Source organism: Acipenser ruthenus, chromosome 2, assembly GCF_902713425.1.
Source record: "Acipenser ruthenus chromosome 2, fAciRut3.2 maternal haplotype, whole genome shotgun sequence".
NCBI classification, from domain to species: Eukaryota; Metazoa; Chordata; class Actinopteri; order Acipenseriformes; family Acipenseridae; genus Acipenser; species Acipenser ruthenus.
The window spans coordinates 15,936,684-15,957,795 of record NC_081190.1 but is presented as its reverse complement, the minus strand read 5'-3'; the positions used below and the strand labels follow the sequence as shown (position 1 = coordinate 15,957,795).

Sequence of the window (21,112 nt, the reverse complement as noted above, 5' to 3'; positions counted from 1 at the left end):
TTTGAGGTTGAAGGTTATGGGGCGTGGTCTTCATTCTAAAACTAAAATCATGGCGTCTTCTACATTGGAACAAAAAAGAAAATTAGAGGTACTGGATGAAAATGGGGGAGAAGCAGCGGAAGACGAATTGGTTGGACCGTTGCCTGCCGAGGCTACGCAGTCAAAGAAAAGAAAAGGCAAGCTTCTTTTGGAAGAAAAGAAAAAAAATACTAGAATTGTACTTATGACATCACGTAAAGAACTGGGAGTCTATAGAGCAGCAACAATAAACCATAGGATGCGAGAGATTAGTCATAGGACCAATGATGTAAATACTGTAACAAACCAACAATTAAATACTGCAGTATATTATGTGACAGTGCATGTTTTTTTATTTTTTATTGTGAACTACTTCACTCGTTCCACAGTCGATGCACTACCTGTACTGTTAGCTACCTGCACTGCACAGTGCCTTGGTCACTGGGTCAGTTATGTACACATCAATGCAAAGTTTAATATGGAACAACTGTATAAAGTGGTGTTAAAGTATTGTACGGCACCGTCACTCTCTCTGTGTTATTAACTTCAGACCGAAAGGACAGCTGGTTATCCACATGTCCGAAGTTACACACCACCAGATTCTCTCCCTCTGTGTGCAGAAGCAGCTTTTCTCAGGAAGCGTATTTGTTCTGTTGTCGTACTAATTAAATAAATAAATAAAATACATATGTATACATTGTTAGAAATAGGAAACGGTAGCAGCTTTACTGGTTTTTAGAGGCAACTTGTAATTTAAGAAAATAAAATGTATCTTTTTTTAAAAATAAATTCTCATTTACTCTCTTTTTTTTTTTTTTTTTTTTTTTTTTGCAGTGCTTGAATTTGAGCGTGTGTACCTGGACAACCTCCCCAGTGCTGCAATGTACGAACGGAGTTACATGCATAGAGATGTCATCACACACATAGCATGCACAAAGTAAGACGTTTTTCAGTAAACAAAAAAAACCCAACCGTTTCCATAAACAGACCTTATATGAAGAAATGTACTGGACAAAACTCATACTGGGCTATTAAGGACTGACATATAACACATAATGTATGAAAATGTATTAGCTCACCTACATAGGGAATACGTCCTGTTGGGACATCCTTTGGGTTGGATCTTTAAGAGAAGCTGCCAACCTGCTTTGGTGATTTTGAAAATTGTGTTGTCTGTTTCAATTATAATTGCAGGACAGATTTTATTATAACTGCAAGCCATGATGGACACGTCAAGTTCTGGAAGAAGAAAGAAGATGCAGGAATAGAGTTTGTTAAACATTTTCGAAGCCATTTAGGTTTGTGGATGTTTTTTATTTAATTTATTTAACCTGGAGTAGTGGTTAGGGCTCTAGACTCTTGACCGGAGGGTCGTGGGTTCAATCCCACATAGGGGACACTGCTGCTGTACCCTTGAGCAAGGTACTTTACCTAGATTGCTCCAGTAAAAAAAAACAAAAAAAAACAACTGTATAAATGGGTAATTGTATGTAAAAATAATGTGATATCTTGTAACAATTGTAAGTCGCCCTGGATAAGGGCGTCTGCTAAGAAATAAATAAATAACCTGTTTTTTGTTCTTGTTGACCATTTAAAATAAGTAACCAAAGATCATGTAGCCTCCAGCAATAGCTTTATTTGTCAGCTCTTTGAGGAAAAAAAACTTCCAGGGACACTTAATCAAAGTAGTTGTAAGACAATTGTGAGATTAGTGGCTGGAACAGGTTCACTGTGGTGCATTAAACATCAGGGGATATAATATAGATCTGAAAGGGATGGAAAAAAGACTCCCATTGCATAACTTTGATCCATTCCTGGTTTTACTTTGAGTTTAACAAGACACACCTGAGCTTGTTACCTAAACACTGTGGCTGATCAAGCCAGGAGTAAAACCTGGAAGGGGTGAAACTGCTATGCAATAAGAGTCTTATTTCCATACCTGTATGAAAACTTTCATTGTAATTTACATTTGTTTAAACAGGGGTGATTGAGTGCATTGGCGTAAGTGCAGAGGGGGCATTGTTCTGTTCAGTTGGAGATGACCAGGCAATGAAAGTTTTTGATGTTGTGAACTTTGACATGATCAACATGCTTAAGCTTGGGTAAGTTGACCTAAACGAGATGCGTTTCTTAAGAAAGTCAATGCGTGCACCTGAAGTGTTAACCTTTGTATTGCCTGTTCATGAAAACTCTGGATTCTTTCTAAAACATAAATCAATACAATACAGTATGGTACAAAGCAGGAGAACAAAGTAGCTTTTATTTAGTTTCCATCTTAAATTATAATAATAAATTCTAGCTAATTTTACATCAAAAGGATAAAATACAGGTAAGATAAATCACAGGTACAATGAGCGGTTTTATTATTTATTTTATTATTTATTTATTTGGCAGACCCCTTTATCCCAGGCGACGTTATAGTTATAGTTTGATTACAACAGGTTCAATTAAATCACATTGTCAGATTGTTCTTGATTGATACTCAATAATTGTGTAAACAAGTGCAACCAAAGAATGGCTTTGTTTTGTGTTGATTAACAGGTTTTATTCCATTAAATGAATGCATAACAATTTAAACATGATTTAACTTAAACAAGTTTAAATATGCAAAGCCCTAGAACACAACTATATTCTGCGTTTCACATGGATACAGACACATGCTTTGGGATAGTGTCTGTGCGTTGATACCTTGCTGTATTCTGTGATTCTATGAACATCTGGTTAAATCAGTGACAAAGACTGTATACTATATGATTACAGATGCCATTCCTCTTACTAAAAAAAAAAAAAAATATATATATATATATATATATATATATATATATATATATATATATATATATATATATAATATATGTATGTATTTCAAAAACAGATTATCAGGCAACAGTATACAATATATACAAATAATATACAAAAACATCTGCTGGAAGAACAGTAATAACTTTAGCTTATTGATTCTATTAAACATAATGCTAACCACAATTTATTTTGCTGTTAAGATTTCATCCTGGCCAGTGTGAATGGATCTACAATCCTGGCGATGCTATATCTACTGTAGCCTGTTCGGAGAAAAGCACAGGAAAGATATTTGTCTACGATGGAAGAGGAGACAACCAGATAATTCACGTCTTTGAAAAAATGCACTCTTCCCCTCTGTCTCAGATACGCCTGAATCCAGCCTATAGAGTCATAGTATCTGCTGACAAGGCTGGCATGTTAGAGTACTGGACTGGCCTACCAAACGAGTTTAAATTTCCGAGGAACGTGGACTGGGAGTACAAGACTGACACAGATTTGTATGAATTTAACAAATGTAAAACCTATCCAACCAGCCTGGCCTTCTCTTACGACGGGAAGAAAATGGCTACAATCGCAACAGACCGAAAAGTTCGAATTTTCCGCTTCTTGTCTGGGAAGCTCATGAGAGTGTTTGATGAGTGCCTGACGGTAAGTCAGTACTTCAGTTTGAGAGCCGTTAAGTGTTTTGCCTTGAATGTGTCCTTTGTGAAGCCCTGCAAGGAGTTTGCCTATTGGGCAAACAGAGTGGCATATATTGAATCTCTAAATGTGGCTTTCCCCGGTTAGGAAAGGCTATTTTAATTAGGCCCTCGCCACAAGATAGAGCTGTGTTGTCATTAATCAAATTAAATCTCGGTGTTGTATTTATTTGTGTGTGGTCCAGTGGTTAAAGAAAAGGGCTTGTAACCAGGAGGTCCCCGGTTCAAATCCCACCTCAGCCACTGACTCATTGTGTGACCCTGAGCAAGTCACTTAACCTCCTTGTGCTCCGTCTTTCGGGTGAGACGTATTTGTAAGTGACTGCAACTGATGCATAGTTCACACACCCTAGTCTCTGTAAGTCGCCTTGGATAAAGGCGTCTGCTAAATAAACAAATAATAATTTGTCTACTAGCACAACTCCCTCACTGTTGTGCCCCTTAGCAGTTAGAAAGGCTTCTGGCACTGTTAACAGATGTAATAACTTGAATACCTAACACCAAATTATCTCAACTTCAGCTTCAGTTCAAAGTGTGCACACTTATTTTTTTATTTAAGTGAAATAAAAATAAAAAAAAACCTGTTTAAAATGTTAAACTAGTAGAATCTCTACAGTTAACGTGCCGTTTAATTATTTTAGTTCTGAAACATTTTTTATTATAAAAAAAAAGAATAATTGGTCGTAACTGACAAATGGTTCATAAATCTGGACCATAGCTCAGTTAGTTAGGTAATAAAAGTGGCATTGCTAACGGTTTGTTTTTAAATGTCTTTGTCCTGGTTTTATTGCTTACGTAGCATAACGTCTGGTAATGAATTCTGCAACATGAATTAACACTTCAGAGTGCATTTGGGCCATTCATGAAAATGTGACGTTTGTTACATTCTTAAAAGTCATTAATATCCAATTACTGACTTTGAGATGATTAATCTCTTGTGTATTACAGTAGGATTGACCCATCACCACAGCAATCGTGGGCTTGCCATTAGTCTGATTCTAATGACTTCAGTAAAACAAACTGGCCCATGGGGTATCGAAAGCAGCCTTTGTTAGTACGGTAGTTCTGGGTTTGAAGCTCACTCCTGGGGTATTGAGTTCATGCTTCCATTTGCAGATGTTCACAGAGCTGCAGCAGATGAGGCAGCAGCTGCCTGACATGGAGTTTGGTCGCCGCATGGCAGTGGAACGGGAATTGGAGAAGGTGGACGGCATCAGACTGACCAACATCATCTTTGATGAAACGGGACACTTTGTTCTTTACGGGACAATGCTGGGCATTAAAGTTATCAATGTGGAAACAAACAGGTTGGTACAGTTCTGACTATCTGTAGAGAACTGGAGTTGGCCCATGATGGATGGGCATGTGAAGATGTTCATGCCTATAGTCTTGGTGCATCAGGAATATAAAATCAATGTAGAAGGTGTTTGCCAGTGTTTGTATGTGATGTGTGCACAGTGTAAATGTATCAGTTTGCAGTGTTTTCTGTCAGTAACAGTGTAAAAGGCACTACTATTATACAAGTGTGCATTAACATTTAAGAAGCTTTGCTCTGTCACATGGTTGCATAGTATTGCTTCATAACACACACTACAATTTCCTTTGTTAAATCACCTGCAGTGTCTATAAGGATTACCTGTCTTTGAATTGTGGTCTTGTGTTCAGCCATTCTAAGCAGGTTTCTGCCTTCTATAAGGCAGTCTAGCAAATACTTGCCTTTATACCATTTTCCATGTACTGTATAATCAAGAGGCAACCATTCAATGAAAAGGAAAATAGAAAGTGGGTGGTCTTAGGCATTCAGGTTATTCGTCTACCTCTGCCTGTTCTGAATTAATTATTTCGAGTTTGATGAATAATATAGTCTATTTTCTGCTGAACTCCTGAAATGGAATGGAACATTGTTTTGCATTGATTTTTGAGAGACCTTAGGCAAAGCATTTGACACACTCTGCTGTGGTTTTCTCTGTAGGTGTGTGCGGATCCTGGGCAAACAGGAGAACATCCGAGTGGTCCAGCTGGGTTTGTTCCAGGGCATTGCTAAAGTACATCACGCTGCTCCCACCATAGAGATGAAGGCATCGGACAATCCTGCCCTGCAGAGAGCCGAGCCAGACCCAACCATTTTCTGCACAGCGTTTAAAAAGAACAGGTTTTATATGGTAGGTACTGCAGGCTTAAGTCTGTGTGGTACAGACAAATTCTAAGTGAGTGTGGATCTTATAAGCTGGTCTTAAAAACAACTCAAAGTAGTCACCTGAATGTGTAGGTCTTTCTAAAGAAAATGTGCTGCTGCTATGAACAAACTATCTTCATTGTGAATCCACAGTTCACCAAAAGGGAGCCAGAAGACACAAAGAGTGCAGAGTCTGACAGAGACATCTTCAACGAGAAACCATCCAAAGAGGAAGTCATGGCAGCCACGCAAGCAGAGGGTCCTAAACGTGTTTCGGACAGTGCCATTATACACACCACTATGGGAGATGTTCACATCAAGCTCTTCCCTGTAGAGTATGTATTTCTGTACTTGTTTTTTTTGGGGGGGGGATTTAACTCTTCCAACCCTGCAGAACAGTATATAGGTGTAGGAAAGATGACTGCTCGAATCTCAGACTTTAATAGAAAGTACCAGTAGTGTCTGTCTTAATAAATCATTTGTTTGTGTGTGTAACTTTTCTCCAAGGTGTCCGAAGACAGTGGAGAACTTCTGTGTTCACAGCAGAAACGGGTACTACAATGGACATATATTCCATCGAGTAATAAAGGTATATATCCTTATTTTATTATTTTTAATATTATGTTGTAATCCAGTAATATCTTTACGGTATCTTGAAGCAATGGGATGCTACCATAAGTTACACAATTAAAGCCAATGGGTGACATCTGTTTCATATAAGTGTGCCTTAAATTTGAAGGAATATGGGAATATATATCTCAGAGGTCTGTCTGCAGCTGGTTCAGAATTTTGATACGTGGGTAGCGGAGCCTGTTTAATGAGGTCTCTTTTTCTCTCCAGGGCTTTATGATACAAACTGGAGATCCCACGGGAACTGGAATGGGTGGAGAAAGCATCTGGGGAGGAGAGTTTGAAGATGAATTCCATGCAACATTAAGGCATGACCGACCATACACTCTGAGCATGGCCAATGGTGGACCTGGTACCAATGGCTCACAGTTCTTTATTACCGTTGTGCCGACGGTAAGTATTGTGAACGAAATGTAGGTGGATAAGATGTTGTGTTCTGTTGTTGTTTGCCCATTCTCATCACATGGGCAACATAGAGATACCCATCCACCCATCTACCCAAGCAAGCAAGCATGCATAATTTTATCCTTTAAAATACATAAAGTAACCTGATATACACAGCCATATACATACACATTTTTTTGCATATCAACACACCTTGCTATCCTTAAGATAAATTGACTAGTTGGTTTGCTGGCAGGTGTAGCTCTCCTACAAGTACAGGTACCTTTATTGGTATGTCTATGCACGGGCAATGCAAATGTCTGCCGCAGCCAATTTGTTCAGATGTGGGAAAACGTAAAGCAGTTGGTAGAAAAAAAAAAAATAAGCATTTGGTTGCTGCTTGATTCGCGTTTCATGTATTTTATTTAATTTTGCACAGCCTTGGCTTGACAACAAACACACCGTTTTTGGAAGAATTACCAAAGGAATGGAAGTCGTTCAGAGAATCTCAAACGTAAAAATCAATCCCAAGACGGACAAGCCCTATGAAGACATCAGCATCATAAACATCACTGTCAAGTAAAAAGAAATAGCCTGCAGAAAGATCAATGGCTCTTTGATGCATTCTGATGATTACAGAGAAAACTTTAATAAAATGTGTTTTTTTTAATAAGTGTATACATATTTTGTCTCAACAATTACCGAGCCAGACTTGTGAATTGAATTAAATAATGGGGTGCACAGGTTCCAAACATCTCTATTCGATAGATCTAAATGCACAATGTATACTTTGGTGTTGCAAAGCTTAGTATTTAAACACACACACAGTTAAATACTCTTATTTAGGGAAATAAATAAGAAGATCTTGTGTTAAACATATGCTATTTATTTTGGGTTGGGGGAGGGGGTCTGACTACATCACATTTTACAGTACATTAAGTCTTTAGTTCATATTTAATAGTTAGGAAACATTAATGGTTAAAATGTGCAAAAGCTCTCCACATACCTGCAAAAAAACATTGTTTATTGAATAGCATAAAATCCTGATTCACATTACTTGTGTATGCTGATAGAAAAGCAGTTTATTAACTTACAAATACTGTAGGTCAAATGTGTACTGTGCTCCTACACGGTTACAGAACAATGCCATGTATTTTTAAATGCATTCCATTACATCCCAGCAATAAATGTTAGCATCGAAGATAATGCAAACATGCTTTTAATGGCTACAATTAAACCGTACTAAGCAATGAGGCTGGGTGAGGACTGCAGTTTTAATTCTTACATTTATATATATTTTTGAGATAAATAATGGTTGGTACTGTAAATGCTGTTTGCAAGGTAAAACCAATTATTTCAGAAATAAATCCAATACATGACTATCTTGTAAACCATGTTGAGTACAAACAATAGCTATCAAACTACAAGTGCACTATTCCCATTCAAAGCAGGTGCCCAAACATAGCAGTATATCCTAAAACAAAGCTGTAAATACAGCCATAAAGTCACACAGATCTATACACGTTATTGACCATCCGTCTGCAACTGAACTGTTCAGACTATGAATCTCAAGATCCATAGCATCATACTATCCGTTTGTATTTCTACATTGTCTTACCCTCAAGACAAAAATCATTATTTAAAGGCAAAAAATGATCATGCTCAAAAGTAACAGATTTGTGTTTCCAACGAACGCAGTTAGCTACTCAAAACAGGAGGTGAAATAAAAATGTACCCAAGACAAAAGGCTTACACCTTAACTTTGACCTGGGATTTAAAAAATAAACTATATACAAAAAAAGCAGTTTATGTCTATTATTTAAACTACACATTCCATAACTAATGTCTAAGCATATACTCGGCTACGTTTGCCAGTGCATTCCTCCGGGGTAAAGCCAGGTTCCATGTATGCTACAGTAGCTTCCGAGTTTGTTACAGTTCTAATCTTTATCTATTACGGGATGCTTCTTCAACGTGTTTCCCAACAAGTCAACCCCTTTAATCTAACAAACAGCTGTGGGAAAAACATCCCTTAAAAATATCAAATATCTGTAGCTGCAAAATATTAGGTACCTCAAGAGCTGCCTTTGCCAGCTAATTTGTTGGAGCATAATTTGGACTGTACATTGTTCAGTAGAAACAAAGTTAAAGGGAGAGTGTAAATTCATGCAATCCAACCACATGGTAAAACAGACCCTTTGCCCGATACAACAACAACAAAAAAATCTCAGTCACATTGTTTTGTGAATCGTGTGGTAAGTATTTTTACAAACCACTAGGTCACCTAAAAAAATGCAAAGGAAATCACAGTTAGCTGCTATGTACAATAAAACATTAAATCACATCACAAGGAAACTAAAATAAACAGAACTGAAGGAGGGCTGTCAAGTTAAGTCTTTTTTTTCCTTGTATGAGTCTAAGCTACATCCAGCACCCCTGCCGCCACCAGTTGTCTTGACAGCCAGTCCAGCCCTTCATGCAGCCCCATCCCACTCCGAGCGTCACAGCCTTGAATATGCCAGCTGCGGCCACAGCACAGCTTGTGCAAGCTCAGCAACTCAGTAATTTCTTCCACTGAGAGAGCCCCAGCCACATCCTGGGATTAAAAAAGAAATACACAATAAAAAAAATACAATTGTAGCTATTTTACATAATAGTAGAAGTATTCCAGGGAGCCCAATATAACAGGGAAAGGTGTCTCTGGTCAAATGGCTTGTAAACATGAAGTGTGAAAAAGACGTATCATTTGACAGTGAAACAGTATTTTTTTTTTTTTTTTTTTTTTTTACTGTGTAACAACTAACGGAACTACAGGGAATTACACAATTTGAGTTTTCATAACTGAAAAATATGAAGTCGCAATCTGAAATGGTTAAAAATGACTGGCAGGTGAAGCAATATTTGAGGGTGACTGCTACAGTAGTGGATGCCTACAACTCTAGAAATGGTTGTCATTGAGAACAGCATTTTCACAGGGACACGTCACACCTCTTTGTACTGTAGATATGTTTTTCCCACAGCAGCAGTAACGTGTCATCCTGAGTGTATAACACATGACAATAAACAGACAATTAAATGGTAAAACTAAACACATCTTACAGTTTGTACATAAAAAAACAGGTTTAATATACTACATTGCAAGCCCATGAAAAATAAATAACATTTAAATAAAATATACATTTAATTTTTGTATTATATTACATTACTTATATTACTTGGGTTATGTTGAAATAAAGCACTATCCTTTACCTGTTTGTTAGCAAAGATCAGCAGAAGTGCATCTCTGAGCTCCTTTTCTGTTAGCAGCTTTGCCAGCTCGCTGTGTGACTCCATCAATCTGTCCCTGTGGCTGCTGTCAATCACAAACACTACCGCTGTGAACAGAATAAGTACAGCACACAACATGAGACCCCACTTGCATGTGCAAGATAATCTGGGCACCTGATGTCATATTTCTGCAGACCTATTTTGTCTCTCAATGTTATAAGTGGAATCTCCCAGTAATACTCCTGGGTATCCTGTGTAAATTCTGGTTGGCAGAGGAGGTAACACAATGAATCAGTTTAAAGAATGTCATTACAGAGCTGTAAACTACAGTAACTGAAGCCGGTAGCAGCAATGATCTTTTTACAGAAGGATTTATAGGATCGTGGATGGTTCCCTTTCCCAGCATGGAAACAAGGAACCTTTACAATTGAACAACCATGCACTGAACACAGTCTTCTGATAATTCAATAGAGGCACCGATTCCTACCTTGTGTATTAAGGTAATAATGCTTCCAGAGAGGCCTCAGCTTGTGTTTACCTCCAACATCCCAAATGGTAAACTTCAGGTTTTTGTACTCTACTGTCTCCACATTAAAACCTGAAAAAATATTTGAACAGCATTAGCAATCACAAACAAGTGCATACATTCCCTCTGCATTAATTTCCTGTTCTTTTGGTTTTACTAGCAACAGGCAGCAATTACAATGCAAAGCTCCTTGTTTAAGGGGAGGCTTGGGATAAACTATCCTGGTTTCAATTGATGTGGAGGATTAATGGGGAAAAAAATCAGGAAAACAATATAGGACTTAAATAAAATAACTATTAATGGATTGTTTTACCTATCGTAGGAATTGGTTGCATGAACTCATCTTGTTTTAATTTAAACAGAATGGTGGTTTTTCCTGCCCCGTCCAGCCCCAAGGTTACAACTCGAATCTCCATCTTTGGGCCAATGTGAACCCGGTTATCCTGAGGAAACACACAGAATAAATCGAGGTGACTTTGATTACCACCCACCTCCCATAAAGCACTTTAGAGCTGCCCAATTTACCTTTGTGAAAGTGACGGGAATGCTGGCGTCTAACTGGATGTGATCTGCAAGCTCTGTGAACTGCTGCTGCTGCTTTTGAAGAGTTTCTAGTAGTCTTGTTATCTCCTGTTTGGCTAACACAACACGGCAATCATCCTGAAGTAAAGAGAATAACACATACAAAATTAAAGTCATCAGTGTCATGAAAAAGTATATCATGCACATGTAAATATGGAGTGTGTAGGTACAAAGAGACAGACGGACATATCCCCAGACCCTTATACTCTCAATAACACACAACAGAGACATAACATTGATCTAACTCCAGACAAATTTTCATTTTGGGATCTTTTTTCGATTCTTTCAAATACTTTCTATAATTTGGCTCATAAGCAACAGAAATTGCATTGTATATGTTCTGTATTGTATACAAGTTAAAACAGTACATTTTCTCAGTCCAAATATTTCCTGTTGAAACAGGTATACAGAAGTCACCAGCGGTGACAATGTTTCCTCTTTATCTTTCTATAGTCAACTGTGGTAGGAATGCATAATTTATATCAGAGTTGGCCAACCCTGGTCCTGGAGAGACCCTAACTAGCAGGTTTGATAGATAACAATTAAATCTAAACACATGAAACAATTGTATTGTGATCAATTAAGCAGTGCAGTACAAACTTGAAAAAGCAGAAATGGAAAGAGCTGAAAAAAACTTAGAATTAGTAAAATAGTTCAATAAGGCTGCACCCCCCCCCCCTTTTTTGAGAATTGTAGGGCATATTTAAAACATAACTAGGGCTTCTGTTTTTCGGGTTTTATTAATTGTATTTTTTGGTGTTTATTTTGAGCTATTTTTGAGTTTTATGAAAATGTTTTTTTTTCGGGGCTTTCGTTTTTGATATACTGTATGAAATTAGTGTATTTGGTTACTTTCCACAATGCTTGAGCGTTTGTTTGTTTTTTTCTGTCAAAATATGTATAGTAGTAACCTGACAGTACTTGCACACTTAAGTTGTACTTTCTTTCCTTTGCTGTCTTCCACAACTAAATCCCTATGGTCACGGGCACATTCTTCTGGGGTTTTTGTGTGTAGGCATTTTTGTACATTTCGCCACAAGTCTATTTTAAATCCTCTGTATCTTAACTGTAATACAGCTTTAAATCCCGCTAACAAGCCTGCATTCTGATTGTAATCTCGTTTTAAATGTTTTAATTTTTTTTTTTAAATTGAGAAAGGGTAAAGTCAACATGAATTGATTAACCATTTCCACACTTTTCCCGTTGTTTTCCAGTGTTTATTGGCTATCCACCGATTTCATTTTTTTTGTATCGGGGGTGTTATCGGGTTTTATCGGTTAAAACCGAAAATCAGAAGCCCTAAACATAACTAAAGTCATACAGCATAAACAAACTGTAAATATATTTCCATTTTCAAGCATTTTTTATCATGAAATTCCTTTCCATCCCAAAACTGAAAGAGAATATGCCCTGAAAATGTAATTCTGACTGTAAACATTTTTTTATATCTCAGTAATAGAAAAGTATCCCAAAATGAAATTTTGTCTGGAGTTAGATCAATGTTATGTCTCTGTTGTGTGTTAATCACAACTTGACAGTACCTATGCCACATCTTTTTTTTTTTTTTTTTTTTACTTATTTGTGGACCTTGCGCCCTGATAAAAAAAAAATCCCTTGATGACCCATTGAGCATGAAAGGTATGTTTTACAATTCTTTTGATGCAATATTTGGATTCTATGACTAAAAATCTACCTGGGTGTGAATTTCAAAAGTTACTAGCTTTTAAAAGCACTGGGTGTTTTTTCATTTCATCGGCTGACCGAAAAAGTGATGGTACCCCCCCAAGGTGTAAATAGTCATATCTCAGGAACTATTGGGAGTTGACTGCTCAGATTTCAGATTTTTCCATGAAATCGCTTTTACTATCTGTGTGCCGATTTTTATCCAAATCTGAGACGTATGGTGACATTTTCACAAAATTGTGGTTCATTTGACACGGAATTACCCAGATGTGCTTACAGACATCACATTTTTTGATCCTGCAATCCAAACACTTCATGATTGCCCACAAAGCAGGCTTGAAGCATCTTTTGTTAATGCTGTTTTTTAACGCGGGGAAAAAAAGTTTATGACCCATCACAAGCTGCCACAACAGCTTTACACAAGAGATAAACATCTAATCTTACTAATAAAACACAGATTTCAAAGAATGATGAAATGCCTGCAGTATGTACTGTATTTGCCTGCCTACCTGTTGCAGTGTTTTCTCACAATGCAGGCAGGCAGTGGAGACCTGCGATAACAGAATGGTCATGTCTTCCTGCTGCTGCCGGAGCCAGATGAGCTTCTCTCTCACGTGTACGTCGACAACACTGAGCGCCATCTCCTCCTGACGGCACAACGTTTCATGTAAATCAGCAAAATATGCTCTTACACAAGAGCGGGCACTCTCAGCCGTGCCTGGAACCTGAAACAGGGGTGTGAAAAGACACAAAACAAATTATGCAAGGCAGTAAACAATCACATGAAACAAGTACAATAGAAACATACACCACCACCCCCTGGTAAAGTACAATGCCCTGAAATAATCCAGCTGTGGTTTATCCAGGAGGGGAATACAGTAGGTTGGTCAAATCAAGCCCTAAGTATATTAGAATTAGCCTTACATGCTCTGTGTGAGCCATTCCAATGCTGTCTTCCACAATGTGCTCCCCTCCCTCGATCTGGTGCACTATGCCAACAAGTTTCCTGGAATACTCAGAGATCTCGTCAGTGAATGTTCGAATGCAGTGTGCCATGTCCAGAATCGAAGCCCGGATCTGATTCGCTTCAGCTTCCAAAACAGCATGCTGAGACAAACAACAACATGGTCAGTACACACATTGTATAAGTACTGTATATTCTAGTTAATTTCAAAAGTTTGGAATTGTACCTTGTGCCCCTGATGTTTCCCATACTCTTTGCACACACAGCACATGAGAGAACAGGCATGACAAGGTTCTTCCAGGCACACAAACTCAATGGCGTGAACCTGATGCTGGAGACAAAGTGTTTTTTCATGGGGCTTGTCAGCCAGAGGAACCCGTCTATGCTTGGCTAAGGTCCGAGTGGAGTGTGTGAGCTGAGAGCAGTCTCTGCACAGATGTGTGGCACAAACAGTGCAGTACATGGATGCAATGTGGTTCTCGTCTTCATCACAGCGGATAATATGCTTATCAAGGAGAAAAAACATACATTATAGAGAGAGAGAGATTAGGCAACACAAAACATCACAGGATTATTTATTTTAAATAGCTCATTAAAATGTGGATATTACCTCTAAAAATTGCACATAATAAAAACAATATACACAAACTAAACAGAAATGTAATCGTTGGTTTCAAAGGTTGACCAAACCTACAGCAGTCTACCGACACACAAAAAAAAGAAGACAAAGTCAAAGTGTACCTCATTGTTAAGTTAAATGCACCCCCCTAACCATGCTTTTTTACCTCTCCAGATCCTCCTAAAGTGTCCTCAGACGAGCCGGACTGGTTAGAGGCTCCATTCTGCAGTCTCTCTAGAAGCTCCAGGAGTGCAAAGTTCTTCTTCAGTCCCCAAACTCCGGAGTCCCCTGACAATGACAATGCCGTGAAACTCACAATTATATAGAAAACAGGCCCTGTCACAACAACTGGAGAAGAGGATCAACACATAATTCATTCAGGCTGAGATCTGTCATGAGATAAAATACACTCAGTGGGGATTTTAAAACCCCCAAACATATAAAGGTAGATATTTTAAACAGGTATTCTTTCAATTTATGAATATTATAGAATGCAAATATACATTGAACGTATCTATGCACACATCTGTTGAGGAATCAAGACTCCTTGATTCTACCAGTCTGACTTTTTTTACTCTATTTTTACTCTTTTAGCAAAATAGACATACACTGCCCAACTGGTGTACCATGACTGAGCCAGACAAAAAGCTTCATTAAAAAATAACTGATTTCACATTCTTTTGGGTACATTATGTGGGAAAAGTGGACTTGTTTTTCCTTACAAACATTCACACAGCTCCGGTGTAAATGAGGACAATGAAATTGGCTGCAACTCTGTCAATGAAAATTGGTTCATGGGTTAGTATAATGGAAAGATAATAATAATTTCATAATGTTACACATTGCAAAGTACTGATTAACAGGATTGCCACTTAATAAAAAGTATTGGTTAATATGCCACTTATAGTGAAGTGAAGCGATCAAAGCCAACAGAAACAAGAAAACTGGCTTCAAACACATAAAACCCATGGCGATTATTAAGTCCTGTCTGGGTCTGTACTCTCACAGTATTAGCAGCTCACATGACTTCTCTACACTAATAAGATCTGGCAGACCAAGCTCTAGACTGCAGAGGTCCAAAAACAAAACAAGAAAGCCAGTGTAAACAATGGGTACATTATTATTATTATTATTATTTGTTTATTTAGCAGGCTCCTTTATCCAAGGCGACTTACAGACTAGGGTGTGTGAACTATGCATCAGCTGCAGAGTCACTTACAACAACGTCTCACCTGAAAGATGGAGCACGAGAAGGTTGAGTGACTTGGTAAAGGTCACACAGTGAATCAGTGAGTGAGCTGGGATTTGAACCGGGGACCTCCTAGTTACAATCCCTTTACTTTAACCAGAGGACCACACAGCCTGCAATGCACTTGTAGATTTAGTACGGAGCTGCGTACTAAGTTGTGGATTAGCTAATACGGTGCTATCTCAGGATCACCCCCAGCTGCGTATTTATTTTTATTTCTTAGCAGACGCCCTTATCCAGGGCGACTTACAATTGTTACAAGATATCACATTATTTCTACATACAATTACCCATTTATACAGTTGGGTTTTTACTGGAGCAATCTAAGTAAAGTACCTTGCTCAAGGGTACAGCAGCAGTGACCCCCACCGGGGATTGAACCCACGACCCTCCGGTCAAGAGTCCAGAGCCCTAACCACTACTCCACACTGCTCCACACTGCTGCCTTAATTACAACAAAAAAAGATAGGATCCCCAGCTTTAACACAGAGCTCAGTAGTAAGATCTTTATTGCCGTGTTCTACAAAAGAAAAACTGAAAGGGGGTGCGCTCAAAATCAGAGTGACTGGTTCCAGCTAATTATTTTTTAAGAGTGTTACGTTTTTCGTTATTTTCGTGTGTTAAAATCGAAATCTTTTTTTTTTCCCTCCAGAAGTTTTTAAATCATTTTATATCATTATTGGTTATGAATAGTTCAGTTTCATAGAAGTTGGCAATACATTTGGGGATTTTTCATAATCGTTCCAGTTAGTACGATACCACAAGCCTACAGAAATTGCTAGACTAACTTAGTAACGTGTTTTAGTATCCTCTAGAGGGCCTGTGGAAGGGTGGTGGGCAATTCACTGACACACACGGGCAACACCGCACTGGTGCCCAGTTTTATTATTTTCTTTTAGCTTTATTAGCTCTTTAGCCCACAGAGGGCGCTGTTGTCTGTGGCCTGAATACCGACAATGGTAGTCCTCCGTCCTCTGCCCAAGTTTTTCCCCCGCTACTAAAAATTCCTTTTCTTTTCTTTTTAATTAATTTGTTGTTGTGCTCGGTCCGGCAGCAGAGCTTCCGCCAGCTGGCTTGTTTTGTCTTAGAGGGCAGGCTGAGGGAACACCAGAGCCTTATCTTATAGGGTGAGCAATCCCCCAAGGCCCACCTCTCAGCCACTCAGAGCGAGGGAAAGCCAACACACCCTCTTCCCCACTTCTCCGTGACACTGCCATGACTAACAGGTGGATCTACGAGGCTGCTGCCCCCTTTCTGCAGTACCCCGCATGCGCCAGATAGTCAGCACAGACCTCCCCTGTTACAGGGCCACAGCAGTTACTTTGGGTTTGTTGCAATTGAGAACATTTTTAATACGAAGCTAGGGACTATCGTGAGCTGCTTAGTTCGTTGCAATTGGTATTAACTTGTGTACTAGTTTAGTACCATCCTCCGTACTAACCACAGGATCATCCCCAGTTAGTACACTCCTTTTAGTTCGTTGCAACTGACCCTTTGAGTTCAGAGATGGTTTGTTTAGACTCTGGGTTAAGTTTAGTGTTCCATCTTGAGGATTTGGCTGTGTGAAAACAGGTAGAGATTCAGTACTAACTTAGGGAATTGGGGGATGAAGTATAGTCTAAAGTACTGTACCAATAATAAGACCCCTGGACCAGGTTTTACAAATTAAAGATGTCATTCTGCTGGGATGGAAATAAGACTTCTATTGCATAGACATTTCACCCATTTCAGGTTTTAATATGAGCTTGACCAGCCGCAGTGTGTATGTAACAAGCTCAGGTATGTCTTATTAAACTCATAATAAAACTAGGAATGGATCAAACTGCTATGCAATGAGTCTTACAGTATTTCCATCCCTGTTCTGGCTGTCATGCAATTTTGCAGCTGATATTTTCTTAGGGTTCTTAGTAGTTCACCTGTATTTATTTTGGGAGGACATGCATATTATAGTACAGTAGTCCTTTAACCTAAACCTACTGTTACATATACACACACACACACACACCCCAACAGTCCACTGACCTAATTCTGTGACTTGTCTGTCAAAAGGGCAGCGGATAGCTCTGCCATGCAGTGGAAGGCGAGTGAGACAGTCGTGGCACACGGTGTGACCACACAGCAGCAGCCGAGGGACTTTGTCACCTTGCAGAGAAAACACATCTTCACACACTCCACATTCCAGTACCTGTAACACAAGAAATACAACACCAAAATAAATTGAATTACTTAGTAGAAGACAAGACATATCTAATAGTGATAGAGAGTTTTTTTTTTTTTTTAATGTCTCGGCTATACATATTTTCTGTTCATTGATTGTTTTCTGTTACGGCTAGATCAGCCAGTGTCTGCAGAAATCAATCCTACTGTACTGCCACTGTTAAATTATTCTTTAGTTTTTCAAGTAATGAACGAGATGGTGCTGGTGCCTACTACAAATACAAAGACACTTTGGATATCTAGTCTACATTAAATAGTCTAATGGCAGGCAACTAGAAGAGCAGCTCATGAACTTAGAACCTTAAAACAGATGTATAAAAAAGATTCTAAAGCATGAAACACATCTGTAATTACAAGAACCAGTCAGAATGATTACAAACATCATGAAAATGGGTCAGTAAAAAACTAATAAGCAACACTACTCTTCAGATTTTTATAAGACCAATTGCAAGGTTGCCCTTCTGTATATGACACACCTGCCCCTTATACGGTATACCATTCATACTGATGAGGTCAAGGCACATATCATCACTGGTCCGGATCATATCCTTACTGTCTGGATGCACGACTGTTTTACATTTTTATTTTGTAGTGTAAAATATACAAATAATTGTGATTTGCAAATTTACAGGAACTGAAAACAGGTTATGGCAATATTTGAAGTCCATTATTAATAAAAGAAACATGTTAATGAATTAAAGTAGAAACATGCTACTGTAGAAGAGTGCTTGTTTAAGGTAAAATACTGTGTGTGTGTAGAACATTAAGTATGTGTGGTTAAGATCCAAAACGTTTAAACATGTAGGGTCCAAAAAATTATAATAATTAAAATGGTGTACTTCACTAAATCTAAAATAAGATTATTTGTGGTGTCGTTCGTGTGTGTGTGTGTGTTACATTCCTTAATAATCTCATAACGCATGGTGTGGATTACCTCATTCCATTTTGTTTACATTCCCTAAAGGTACAGTAGTTTGAGTTGCTTAGAAGAAAATGATATGACTTTTACTCAGCTCTGAAAACAAAACAAAACTAAAAATTGTTTTTGTTTTTTTTTCCAGATTAGGCTTTTGTTTAATTCAGACATATCCCAGCTCTGAACGATGTGTACTAATTTTAAAACTAGATGGCACAACATCGTAAATTGTCTGTATCCATAAATTCACTTAGGACTGAAGTGCAACAAATGACAGCGGCAGTGCTTAATTTAAGAAATGTTTTGAATTTAAAATGAATATTAGTATACACTTAGCTTTGTAGTGTGCTGTTATTTTATTAAACATGTTAATTTTCTGGTGCTGTTTTATAATGCGTACTCTCGGAATAAACGTGGCATGACACAAGCCCGTTGACAGTGGAAATTTCCAGCTTGTTCTTGCTATAAAGCTGCAACACACATACTGACTGTACTACAAGATACACAGCCGCCACTGTGTGTTGTTGCCTAGTGCCAGTCATCGGATCTTGACGAGCCTGATATACTTATGTAAGAATAAGAATACAATATACATATATTTTATTTTATTACATTAAACTATCTCGTGAAGAATGCACGGCTTCAGAAACGTGCAACTGCAACATTGTGTCACCGGGAATGTCAGCATCATCCTGGCAAAAGCAATACACAGACACAGCATCCCACTAATCCACGACAGCAGCCGCCCGACCTTTTTTTTTCCAGTCACAGTGCACAGACATTGCAACCCCAACTGTGCAGATAATGCCTTCTTGTGTTGCGTACCGACCGGTCCTTTAACCCCTTTGCTTGTTCCCTCACTAACCTTGACCGTGCCGCCTGCAGTGGTCCGACTGTAGCGGCTGCACCCCTCCATTCCTGCCGCAGCTCCTTGCTTATTTACACCTACAGCGGCTGCCATCCTTGGGCACTACCACTGCCGGTATCGCCACCAGGTGCATATGCTAGAAATCATTGGGCAACAGTGAAGTGAAACTAACATAAAATAGCAGGTCGTATTTTTATATCACAATAAATAAGGTTATTAAAGTAAACTATGGCAATATTCATGTAAAATGTTATTGTTGTAATCACTTGTTTGTATCAAATATTGTCTGCTTCCCCCATTAACACGTTGGTAGCTCCTGTCAGCTGTTTCCGTCAGCTTCATCCCTTTGCTGCATATGCGACTGCGCGTTATTATTTTTTTTTATGTAGTCACGTGTTGGATACATTTTGTTGGATATAGAACTTAGAACATAAGAAAGTTTACAAACGAGAGGAGGGCATTCGGCCCATCTTGCTCGTTTGGTTGTTAGTAGCTTATTGATCCCAGAATCTCATCAAGCAGCTTCTTGAAGGATCCCAGGGTGTCAGCTTCAACAACATTCTCTGTAAAAATGCCCCTTTATCTAATCCCCATTTGTGATCGACATTGTCAATACCTTTTAGAATTATGAATGCTTGAATCAGATCACCGCGTAGTCTTCTTTATTCAAGACTGAATACGAAGTCTGAACAATTTGATCGAGTAAGGATGCGAAAGTAGTCTGCCAGAACCATAACACGTAGGCTACTGTAGTGTTTTCAACACAGACGTAGGGTTTTGTTTCTTAATTAGCATAAATTGCAATGAAAGAAAAAGCAAGTTTTGAACAGGAGGAGGCGTACGTGGAAGGGGTGACTGACATATGATGCCCGAGGTTAAACGCTTGAAATGCAAGCTGTAACAAGCTGCCGAGCTGGTATACTAAAAACAGATGATCCCCAACATTGTTAACGGCCACCAATAAAACAAGTCATTTGTTAACAAGAAATAAATGCACGACATATAATTTAAAGGAACCTAAGATAATAGTAATCATACAAGCATTACATTTCGATACACCTGCCCTGCCATAACACTGTCAGCGCACACTCCTGGCACTGTCATTATTCGTCAGGTGATAAATATGACCTCTTATTCCTTCTGCAGCATTGTCCATACAATCCTTTTTTTTATTTTATTTTTACTGTTATATTTCCACGGATTAGACCCCCTTAGGAGACTGTAATGTTTATATTTAAATGTTACATTTTACACTAAACTACAAATACAGTACTTGGGTTTCTTTTTACAGCAACCATTTTCTTTAGCCCCTTTGGACACTCTAGCAAAAAAGCACGCCTTATTGGCTTGCCATTTAGTGTGTGTGTGTGTAATTGGAATAATAAACATATCGATACATGTACCTTTTTTATTCTTTCTGGATATCAAGATTATTTGGAATTTAGCGTACGGGGCGTAATAAATTTGAAAACCACTGATGTAAGGGAACTTGTTAAATTATAGGAGATCCAGT

The 21,112-nt window shown here is 38.4% G+C and overlaps 2 protein-coding genes across 2 annotated transcripts; one reads left to right on the top strand and one right to left on the bottom strand.

The window, feature by feature from the left end:
* Positions 1-8,345, top strand: LOC131704955 (peptidylprolyl isomerase domain and WD repeat-containing protein 1-like). The gene is made up of 11 exons (XM_059006689.1): positions 1-176; positions 853-955; positions 1,213-1,316; positions 2,000-2,120; positions 3,021-3,468; positions 4,635-4,825; positions 5,491-5,680; positions 5,848-6,029; positions 6,202-6,283; positions 6,535-6,717; positions 7,148-8,345. The coding sequence occupies exons 1-11, from the start codon at positions 17-19 to the stop codon at positions 7,289-7,291; spliced, it is 1,908 nt and encodes a 635-aa protein (XP_058862672.1). The 5' UTR covers positions 1-16; the 3' UTR covers positions 7,292-8,345.
* On the bottom strand, positions 7,574-19,878 carry LOC131704956 (E3 ubiquitin-protein ligase TRIM23). The gene is made up of 11 exons (XM_059006692.1): positions 19,597-19,878; positions 17,621-17,783; positions 14,516-14,637; positions 13,957-14,235; positions 13,691-13,873; positions 13,276-13,491; positions 11,027-11,161; positions 10,815-10,944; positions 10,463-10,573; positions 9,958-10,082; positions 7,574-9,304 (listed from the first exon to the last, which is right to left on the bottom strand). Exons 1-11 carry the CDS (start codon positions 19,690-19,692, stop codon positions 9,125-9,127), a joined length of 1,740 nt encoding a protein of 579 aa, XP_058862675.1. The 5' UTR covers positions 19,693-19,878; the 3' UTR covers positions 7,574-9,124.
* Between the last annotated feature and the right edge of the window lie 1,234 nt (positions 19,879-21,112).